The 12,014-nt window shown below is 37.4% G+C and overlaps 1 protein-coding gene across 1 annotated transcript in view; it reads left to right on the forward strand.

The window, feature by feature from the left end:
• Nucleotides 1-503: 503 nt before the first annotated feature.
• The window catches only part of CNTNAP4 (contactin associated protein family member 4), a 479,082-nt gene continuing 467,571 nt past the window's right edge, over nt 504-12,014 (forward strand). Inside the window, exon 1 of the mRNA XM_065599352.1 lies at nt 504-581. Coding sequence (XP_065455424.1) covers nt 560-581 — 22 coding nt within the window. The 5' untranslated portion in view covers nt 504-559. The remainder of the gene's footprint in view (nt 582-12,014) is intronic.

Below are 12,014 nucleotides of genomic sequence, written 5' to 3' on the forward strand. Positions count from 1 at the left end.
GAGAACATTAGCATAGACCATCCACTAGCATGTGTCATCTAAATTTGCTCAGAGCAAGTCTAGATGACACTGGTAATAATGCCAGGCAATGCCCATGCACTGTTTATACTAGTTCACTGTTGCTAGCACTAGTGAAACTGCAAGCAAAACAATTGGAGATTCTCCCACAAAGGCTATTGTAAATATAATCCATGTGTCCAAAGAAAGGAAGACCAGAAACTGAATAAAGGAAAGGATTTGTGGGATCAAGATGTTCACGGAGCAGAGTAGAGATTTCATCCACAAGTGTCCAAAGGAAAACCATATTCAAAAGCAGAGGATGGGGGGATGGTAATTACTGAGCATGCTTAATAGTTTATTGAAACCAGTGCAGAAGTTATCATTAAAAGCAGTTCAAAAGGTCAGTCCAGGATTTGATCCAATCAGAACCAAGGTGGGAGGGGGCAAAGGGTGAGATGTTATATATAGAGGACCTAATCAACATTCTGTTTGGAGTTGGCTGCATGAGGAACAATACAGGGCCTGGGAATGTGGTTCCTGCCAGAGCTGGAAGTTTCAAATGCTGCAAAATTGGGTTCCAGGTAAATGTTATCCCAGCCTTTCCCTATTAGAGAAGGTCTTAATAAAAATAATGTATGGCCTACCAGAGTATTTTATGGGACAAGGGACGTTGCTGGGAGGGGAACTTTTATTACTTCTAGAGAATAGGGACCCTACTGAAGTAACATTTAGCAACTTGTTAATCGCTTTTAATTGTTAATAAGGAAAAGAAGAAAGGCACAGCTCAGTGTATTGAGAGTCTGTAAACCCTATATATGACTCAGCTGGGTTTATAAGGGAAGAACCGTGCCCTATAGAGAGTGGCTCTTATGGAAATCTAGGTGGTAGATTATTTACTATGCTGATGTCTTATAACCTGTAAGATTCTGACTGTAGGCAAGACTTCCTAACAGACCAGACAAATAGAAGTGAGTGAGTCATCTTTTCTATAGGGGGGGTGGGGGAATCCCCAGCTGGTTGTTTGAGATAGAGTTCTGCCCCTTTGTGCTGCCAGAGTGGTAGCCAGGCTTGGGCACTAAGGTATTGGCTTTTAAAACTGTAGCTTTATTTTCTAACTACTGATATTTACAAGTTCATAAAGTCTGAGGAGGGCATAGTTTTAGTCACATAAAACTTGCTTCAAAGTAATAGATTTAATCTAAATAAATTTCCCCATCTGTAGTTAAGCTTCACTTAATTATAAGGTTGGCAGTGCAAATATCTAGTAGTAGCTCCATAGTGATACCAGTTATTAACTATACAAACTGTCCTTCTCAGATTTGCAAATTTAAGGGTGTAATGCTTTTTTTCTAATTAGCAACTCTAAGGAGACCAGAGCCAGCAAAGGGGACATGTATGTTGAAGAGGAGAGTGTAATCAAATGCCTTGCACTGAAAAGATGGTTGCGTCTATATTTACTGGGGAGAGGGAAGGAGGGAGGACTTCTGGAGGCTATAAACTTACTTGAAGGGGAAATGAAAACTGGTGTGGATAAGCTGTAGTATTGAATCTGAATTTTGCAAAGTGGAGGTGGGCTACTAAAACCTGTCACAGCTGATGGTGGTGTAGTGGAAAAATGGGATTACTGCTTGTGGTGATTGAGGACATTGATGAGCCAGCAGAGACACCTGAAACTGGTATTATTTCCCTGCCAGCTGTACTGACTGATGAGATCCAAAAGTAGGGAGTGACTTGCTCAGAGGAAGGAAAGGACTAAGATACCCTGGCCATTTCTGTGAGAGAATCGTATCTGGAAGACTAATTGTAGCTGCCTGTCCCTTTCCCATCCCAAGCCATGCCCCTCTCCATATTCAGCCACATGAAGGAGAGCTGAAGAACTTTGTATTCCGTTGCAGAGGAGTAGCAACATGTTAACAGAACAAGTGAGGTTCAATCTTCTCTCTGTAGGTTTTCCGGTGTTTGGCAACTTTCTGCACAGTAAGATTGCCAGAAATCTTTTACTCAAAATCCTAAAAGGCTTTGTTATATAATTGATCACAACTGCTTATTGCAAAGATTCTGTTTGCAAAGTGAAATATATGGTGATCAATGTTTCATTTGATGTGACAAAATCTGTTGTGATATGAAAGGCTTGGGTTTAAGGGCAACTTCATAGGTCTTGCTCTCTAGGATAGTGGGTATCAAAAAGACCATGAATGTGATGTCTCAGAGCTCTTCATGTGAGATGAGGGGAAAGTTATTTGCAAATTCAGAACTTCCTGTCTGCACACTTTGTAGCGTTTTGGCATAAAGGAGGTCTTGCTTCTGCCTTTCCATATGGAGAAAGATGTCTTGGGTTTTTCTGTAGTGTACCTATTCTCTAAAATTCCATAGTCCTGTCTATCTCCTTCTATTTTTCCCCAAAGGACTTCTACCTGAAAGAATCAAAACTTGTGTGACTTATTCTGATGGTCATCCTCAAAAAAGTTAGCTATCCAATCATAGAACAGAAACAATATCATGTGATTAAGTGACCATACTGTTCAAATATGCAAAATTTCATATTAACCTTAATGAAGAATTTACAAATAATCCATAAAATGAGACTTTAATGCAAATCATTCAACAGATCCATGTGTATAATGAACAATTAGTTGAAATTGTATAATTCACAGAAAAAAGATCTGAATTCAATCAATTATTTATTCACTGACAGATTTGTCACTCTGTGAACATACCAGACTAGGTTCATCATGAATCACTGTGTGTTTATGGGGTAGGATGCTAGACTATCATTTCCCTCTGCAAGTAAAGGAAAATTGTTTCATCTTTGTTATTATGCCAGAATATGCACATTGTTGTTTTTCAGCTCTGACAGGATGCAAGCTTTTGAATAATAAAACGGAGGTGGCCTTTGTATCTAAACCTTACAAACAACAGACACTAGCTGTACAGCATAATCAGATAGGGCTTCAAATTACAATAATAGAAACCTTACACTAAAGCGTTCCCTGCTGAAAATATTGTGGTGGATTTACTCTATTGTTTTTTTTCTGTCTGATGATGGCTTGAGTAATGAGAGTCAGATCCCAGGCAGGCCTTACTTTTCCACAAATAAAATGCCATGCTTGTAAAGCAACTTAAAGACAGGAGTCTGATGAAAATTTAGGGGAGAAAGATAAATATCTCTGTAGACAAATGTGAAACAGGTAATCGCTAATTATATGACTAGAATTGCGAACTTGGTTTAAATTAGATTTTCTGCACTTATTCAATCAGCACATGGTCCAGCACCCCTGCAGTTTACACAGCCAGGCTCTATCTGCATTGCAGTTCTTTTTTAAAATTACACATTAGCCAAGATTTCATCTTTGTTAAACATATGCTTACTGAATAGATTGGCCCAAAATCTCCTTCCCCAGCATCAGTTGCTTTTGTCAGTTGGGAAAGCATGGTATATGCACCTTAAGACAGATAGTTCAAGCACTGGATATTGTTTTTTATTCAGGGCAATGTAATGAACATGAATGTGTATGTATACAGGGTTTCAGCTATTCATTAAAATCTTTATAAGCTGTTTGGACAGGAGGAAAAAAGACACCTAACTGCCTATCAATGCAATAGTTACATGAGGTGGATTCCCTCCTGTATGTCATAGCAATCCTTCAGGCAAACAATGGCAAGTATGATATTGCAGTTAAGCAGGATGTGCTTTAGGGTAATGGCTTTACGAAAATTATAATTTCCCGCCTTTCCTCAGCAGAGTTTATGCTGTGTATCGTAATCGTTGTTTGATGACAATCAGAAGCTTATTTCTGCTGCAAAATCTCCCAGTAACTGTTTTGTTGGAGGTTCTGTTGCTTCATAGGAAAAGAAAGTAAGAATTGGGGCAATTTCTGCTATATTAAATGTAAAAACCAGTGAATGCAAATCTGAAAGATACACAGTAACACTGTACAGCTTTTATACACAGAAGTTCTTGACTGTAACTTATGCAACCAGGTGAGTGAACGCTAAGAACTACTATACAAACATGGTCATATGGTATGAGCCCATATTAAGCTACCAAAGAAGTGTAGTTCTTTGAGGTAGTGAAGACTCTAAGTCTAGGAAACCAGGGATCAGAAAACCTCACAGCCATTAGCTTTTTCTGTCTTCTTCTTTTGCTGCTCTGCATTTTTGAGGCCTCCAAAGCCCAGCCAGCGCCGCCTGTGTGTGATCTCTGTATATTGGCAATTAGGGTGATAAGCTGCCTTTTTGTTCAGGTTGGTCTATATGTACTATTGGATTCATATTTATGTCCAAATATAAATTGTTCCAGAGACCTATTTTCTAGAATTTCAGGACATTTTCACCTGTGTATTCATGTTTGCATCCAAGCACGCAATGCAGCCCTGAAAGTTGTATGACTATGAATATTTGTAACTCTTCATCTTTAAAACAAAATAAATTCAACATATAGCTCACAATTCAAATCATATTAGGCATTGAGTTTGATAGTTCAATATGTTCTGTATTCAAAAAAGATAGGGGCTAAGTATCAGGAAGAATTTAAAGGCCATGATTCTCAGCTGTGGTCAAGGAATGTACTGTTTAACTTTAAAAGGGTAGGTTGGGAAGTTGGCTTAAGCCACTTTTGCTGTTCCCAAACTTTTGGGTTAGCTGCATATCCTGGAATATGTTACTGCAGCCTGAGTGCTGCACTAATTTACTCTGGCAATCAAATAGTTCCAATGAGCCATTATGGCATTTGGGGATTGGCAAGATGTCCAGATTTCCCAGGTGTAGGCTCTGTGTAAATGGAGTTTTCTTCAATTTCCAGTGATAAATTCTGGAGGTGCTGTGAAATGTACAGGCTACCACCTGTGAATTAGAAGTTCTCTCTCTTGACTAGCAAAAAACAATGCAGAGGTTTGGGGACCATCATAGGAATTCATTGTCAGTCTCTCTTAAAGAGAGGGGAGAGTGCCAGCTACTCTTAAAGAACCTGTAATGTTAGGACGTTGCTCCAAAATTCATTGTCTCATATGAACAATCTCTGTAATTTTTGTTCCTATTAAATCTCCCACTTTTGGAGAAGATTACTGAAATGATTCTTGCAAAAAAAAAAACCTTCAGCCATATCTGGATTTTCCACATCTCTTTGACCTCCGTCAATTTTGTATTGTGCCTGGATATAGTATAAAAAGTGCACTGAGAGTACAGGTGGCTAATCTTCTCCTGGTGAGGGATAAAATTCTAGAGCCTATATTGATTCTTATAGATTAATCACTTGTCTGCCATACCATTGATCAAAAGGTAACATTGATGTTTCTATAGGGGTGAGAAGGGCCACTTTCAGTGGCTATGATCCTTTTATTCTGAGAGGTCCCCCAGGATTGTGCAATTGCTCTCTCATGTGGGGTTGCCCAGATTTTCATCTTATCTCAAGTTTTGTTTGCTACATCTAGAATTGTGCAGGGCATTAGTGGAGAGGAAAGGTTGGCAGTGCCTTCAGCGTGTGAATGACATCCATATCTATCTTCTATATCTTCTGATCCTCAACATGGGATGAATTGAGGAAAGAAGGGAGGATCCATTGGGTCACATGGGAATAGAAAATGGAAGCATTTTTTTTTTTTTTTTGTAAATGAATATAGTCCTCTGGCTGTTGTGCATTGCCATTTTATTAAACTATGTGTGTTTTATAGAAAAACTAAAATATACATTGAACCCAAGACAAGTAAATTAATAGTAACTGTTAATAAATTATAATATGACTTCCATATTCTTAAGTATAGAGATGGAAATACCTTAATGATTCCAGGCCATTGTTCTATATATGCAGGGTATTTTTTTCCCCAGTGAAGGACATAATAGATAAAATTGAAGCTCATTTTAGTTAAGACCCTCAAAATATGAGTAAGATGTATACAAAACAACTGAAAGAAAGCCTTAAGACTATAAATAGCCATAGGAAATAAACTGCATTATACAAGGGAAAATCTTTTTATTTTACATTTCATTTTAGCGTGTTGGGTAAAACAACCCAACCACATATTGTAGTCCCTTTTGCGAGTGAGTGCATTTTGCTTCATAGTAATATTAACATAACAAAATATATGTTGACTGTAGGTTTCTGTGATTTTTTTTTCTAGGGAATTTAATTATCTGTTGCTGCAATTTGTCAAAGCTGCAATGGAAATATTATCTCAGGTGTTTGTTTTTAAACCATAAAGGAAATGGGGTCTTTGGTATGACTTCTTTCTTATTTTTCTCCTCCTTTTTAATCATTTTTTAAGACCAAGAACAATAAACAGTACTGTATGACAAAAGGAATAATGTGCCCTTTTAACTCTACTTCATAAATCTGTCAATCCATCCAAGTATTCTGTTCAAATTGAGCCATGAGAGTAAAACTTTAAAACAGAATTTTATAGGCCTAATGCTCTTTCACAACATTAGGACCAAATCCTTCATCCTGTGATCATATGACTCTGAACAAGTTGACAACTCCGGCTAACTATATGGGCATGTAATGACATGCCTTATAGTTATGTTTTGACAAAATCAAAGGAAGACTAGATTTGCAAAATGCTGGAGGAGGAGGAGGCAATCCTCCCATATAAACTTTACCAGTGGTTAGTTTACTCTCCAAGCCCAATGGCTATGAATTGCCACTATAAATGATACTGAATAGTCACTGGGAAAGGGAAAGCAAGTGAGAGCATGACTTTATAGATTGGTGGCAAGGGCCCTCACTTGGGCTGTGGGAGACGCACATTCAGGTCCCAACTCCAATGACTACTTAATTATTCTACAAACTGGAAAAGCTCAACAGGAGAGACTGAAAGATTCCCTTACTGGAATATCCTATAGCCCAATGACTAGGATTCTGTTCTGCAGGGTTAGAGACCCAAGTTCAAATCTCTTCTCCACATTAGGCAGAGAGGTGACAAAATTGAACCTGGATGTGTCTCACCTCGGAGTACCCTAACCACTGGATTAAAGATTATCAGGGAGGACCTCTTCCTCTCTCTGCCCACCCCCTTGGAGTCTTGTGAATCTAGACCTCCTTTGTTTCTGTCAAAATGGTTCAAACAAGAAATGTTGTTTCAGCACCTAGATTGTTCAGTTCAGTCAAAACTATTAGGCAAACTTGACATAAATTCGTGAACACATTCGAGTTGATCAACACTGCATTTGCTTAAAAAATTTCACCCAGCTCTACTCATGCTCAGAAACAGAAGATCTCTGCAGTGAGAGAGGGTAATCTATTCATAGTTTCTTGTGATGGATGAATCTTAAGATTCATATGCTAGTGAGTCATCAGAATTAACCCACCCGTTAAGTTGGTGTAAAACTAATGTAAATGAGAACAAATCCTGTCCTTTGCTGCTTCATATTGAATGGTTTTAAGAACCATATCCAAACTTATCAGACAGCTTAAGTCTGGCAGACCAGGTTGGAAATCTCAGAACAGGCTCCAAGATTTTTTTGTACTTCCTCTTTTCAGTCAGGCTGGAAATACCACAATTACAGTTTCACTCAGGGTGTTTTAAAGCTTCCTTTCTAGTTCTGGCCAGGACCAGAAAGTTCTAAGGCACACAATGATGAAAAGGTAATTAAAAACAAAAACAATACACACACTTCAGAAAGTTTGAACAATTTCAAACTAAGGTTTGGGTTGATTCTAATGTTTTTCCAGATCGGTTCTTCATTGCTGGTATAACTTACACTTAAGAGTTATTATATTGTTTTATTCTTTCAATTTAACATTTTTATTCTCTCTTGAGACAAGCATTATCTATGTGCTCTCTAATGGACATAAAGGATGTTTTGTTTTTCCTTAGAGGTTTTATAGACAGTCCCACAGAACCATTTGCACTGCTTTAAAAGCTTAACTATCACTGTAAATGTCTATTTGAGAATGAACAACAACTCTTTTCCACTGAGAAAGTCAGGTATAGGAAAGTGCACTCGGTGAGCATGAGATTTATAAAAATCAAACCCAGCTGATTTTGTGGGGTTGTATAGCTCTTTCTTATTGACCCTTCATTTACCAAAGAGGGAATCTGAACTGATTACAATGAGCATTAAAAAGGAAAAGGTCTTTTACAATTCTCCTAAGCAGGACTTTTGGTAGGACTCTTCTCTCCTCTTTCTAGATCTAAATTTCTCAAATAAGTGGAAAGATGTCTTCTACAGAAATCACTCAATACTGATGGAAGCCTAAATAATAAAGAACAAATTATTATTGGAACTGTACGGGTGTGCCAGAATGGAAAGAGGATGCAAGAAGCGCTCCACCTCCCCCCACCTTGCAGCGTGCACCCAGGAGACAGCCATGGTTTGGTTGTTACCATTAGGAAATACAACTGGAGCCTCTAGGGCTGTCAGAAGTGCTAACTATCCAAGAGGGATAGGACTGGGTGTTACAGTAGAGGAGGATAGGGATATAGTTCAGAGCAGTGGCTCTCAACTTTTCCAGACTACTGTACTCCTTTCTGGGGTCTGATTTGTCTTGCATACATACAAGTCTCACCTCACTTAAACTACTTGCTTACAAAATCAGACATAAAAATACAAAAGTGTCACAGCACACTATTACTGAAAAATTGCTTACTTTCTCATTTCTACCATATAATTATGAAATAAATCAATTGGAATATAAATATAATATTTACATTTCAGTGTATAGTATATAGAGCAGTATAAACAAGTCATTGTATGAAATTTTAGTTTGTATTGACTTCGCTAGAGCTTTTTATGTAGCCTGTCGTAAAACTAGGCAAATATCTCGATGAGTTCCCCCTGAAAGACCTCTGAGTACCCCCAGGGGTATGCGTACCACTGGTTCTGAGAACTGGCAAGCTGAAGATAAAGGAGGCTACACATCACTCTTCCTTTCCAATATTCATGAAGGAATACGACATTCAGTTGTGTCTCCCTCCACTCTCACACTGAGCTCTCTTCCCCAGAACTATACAGTGCTCAAAGCCACAATTTAGTCCAAAACCTGTAAAGAAAAGGAAATAGATAAATAAAATGGCCAGTCTGACAAATCAAACTCACAAGGGTAAAGTAATCAAAGAGTCCATCAAACTTTTAAAAGTTAGTAGGGTGTAGAATTTATATCTCCGCCTGGGTAGCATAAAGCAGCATATCATTTCTCTACACTGTTAACTTATGTAGCTCACTGTACCCCATGGAAGTTCATAGCCTGCCTAAATGCTTTGTCAAGCAGCAGTATTGAAAGAGCAATCTTCAGGGTGCAGTCCTGCTTATATGGAAGACTCTGAATTGAGTACTTGGGGTGCAAATCATACTACTCTTGGTGTGTTGAGTACTTTTACTCACATAACATGAGTAGCCCAGCTCAAAATATCCTTAGAGTTGGGAGGAAGGGATTGGTTGTAATAAATTGAAACAGAAACCCTCATTTATATTCTTAACAATGGCTTTGGATGCAGTCTTTGAACTTTTTAATAAAGTGTCTTTGGAAATATTCACTATATCTAAACCACTTGGCTTTCATTTGATCTGTACTTTTACAATGTATTAAGTTTATTCTTTCTCTGCCTCTGTTCTTTATACTTCAGTAATAAACTGGATTTTAAAGAAATAGAATAATGTCTTGAAAGAAAAGAGAATTTGTCCTTTTATGTTGTTTCCTTGTGATTTTAGATTGTTTAGATACCAGTATGCAAGGCAAAAAGAAAGCCAGTATCATATGACCTATTTATTTATGTTAGGTTTGCTCGTACATACCTAGAAGCCTATTTCTATCCTGAGCATGGACAGAAGGGGCAACCAAATCCCCACTTATGAAACACATCTCAAAGAGTGGGCATATAGTTCGGCTCCCCAGCTATTACTCATATGAGTGATGGGACCAGTACTATTCAGCATACTCACATGGCCTGGAAAAGGGGTAAATAGTGTGGTGGCAAAACGTGTAGATGATACAAAATTACCAAAAGATAATTACTCAAGATAGTTAAGTCCAAAGCAGACTGTGAAGAATTACAAAGGATCTCACAAAACTGGATGACTGGGCAACAAAGTGACAGACGAAATTCAATGTTGATAAATTCAAATAATATGCATTGGAAAACATCTCAACTATATATACAAAATGATAGCATCTAAATTAGCTGTTACCTCTCAAGAAAGAGATCTTGGAGTTATTGGGGATACTTCTTTAAAAACATCTGCTCAGTGTGCAGTTGCAGTCAAAAAAGCTAACAATGTTAAGAAATATTAGGAAAGGGATAGATAAGACATAAAATATCATTATGCCACTTTATAAATCCATAGTACACCCATAACTTGAATACTGTGTGAAGTTCTGGTCACTCCATTTCAAAAAAGATATATTAGAATTGGAAATGGTACAAAGAAGGGCAACAAAAATGATTAAGGGTCTGGAACAACTTCTGTATGAGGAGATATTAAAAACACTGACTTTTCAGCTCTGAAAAAAAGACGACTAAGAGGGGATATGATAGAGATCTATAAAAATGTGACTGGTTTAGAGAAAATGAATAAGCACGTGTTATTTACTCCTTCACATAACACAAGGACCAGGGGTTACCAAATGAAATTAATAGGTAGCAGGTTGAAAACCAACAAAACAGGAAGCACTTTGTCACACAATGAACAGTCAACCAGTGGAACTCATTGCCAGAGGATGTTGTGAAGGTGAAAACTATAACTGGGATAAAAAAAGAACTAGATAAGTTCATGGAGGATAGGTCTATCAGTGACTATTAGCCAAGATGGTCAAGGATGCAATCACATGCTCTGAGAGTCCCAAGCCTCTGATTGCCAAAGACTGGGAGTGGAGGACAGGGGATGGATTTCCTGATTCCTGTTCTATTGATTGGCTCTGAATCACCTGGTATTGGCCGCTGTCAGAAAACAGGATACTATGTTTAAATAGACCATTTGTCTGACCCTGTATGGCTGTTCTTATGTTCTTACATATCAGCTTTTCATTTTTGGAGGACTTGTTTACTTATCTGCATACTACATAGTATTTATATTGAAGGTTATGGAGGAGTTTTCTTCTGTATGTATGCATTTTTAGCAAACCTAGTATGTTTGTCTGCTTATCAGGGCAAGTCTCGTTATGTGACTTAGGATTCTTGGTGTTTGTTTTAGGGGGGAAATTGGCAATTAATATGTATAATATTCACACACACACATTCTTCATTTGAAGAATATGCAATTGTACTAGGAGGATTTGTAAAAGATAATTTAAAAAAAAATTGGTGAAATGTAACAGATTAGAATTATATTATTGCTCAATTGACATGTAGGTCATGGCCTATGTGTTATTCTAGCTTATCCTTTCACGTGCATTTGTAATGCTGAAAATTATTATTCTAATCTTAAAATGTCACAAGCAAACACTTCTAGCAATAGTATTAGTTCCATGTATAGAATTGAAAAAGGAACTTCAGTTGTCACTGGTGAAGTAAATTGTCTATCCAAATAAACTCTGCATGTATTAAGATTAAAACAAAAGCACTATAAATTAATTTAGTATTATAGTGACTTATCTTTTGAAGGAAATGCTATCACATGATCTCCTAAATTACTTCCGAAAATGCCAAAAATCCATTTAAAAAAAAAGAAAAAAAGCTATTACCTTAAATATAAATTCAAGTATACTTACCTTATTGATTACTCCTGAGTGAGAGATATTTAATCAAAGGAGCTGTATGCACCAATAAAGGAATTCTTTATTACATTTAGATTGCCAAGATTATTGTTTACAAGATGCTTTGTTTTGCTCTCAAGGTATACCGAATTGGTTTTTTGCAAGGCTGTTAACACATTAAGTTCCTATTTTTCCAGTCATTGGCACATTTTCCTAGGGGTGAAGTTCACCGAGGAACTATATGCAGTTATATAGGTATCAAGGCTTGGCTACTGGTCAACTGTATGTCACTCGTGGGTGAGATGGCAATGAACCATTGTCACTATAACACCTATTGTTCTCCACCAGTCTCTATACATATTAGTAGCTCATTTAACTTAAACTTAAA

The sequence above is a fragment of the Chrysemys picta genome, chromosome 6, assembly GCF_011386835.1.
Source record: "Chrysemys picta bellii isolate R12L10 chromosome 6, ASM1138683v2, whole genome shotgun sequence".
NCBI classification, from domain to species: Eukaryota; Metazoa; Chordata; order Testudines; family Emydidae; genus Chrysemys; species Chrysemys picta.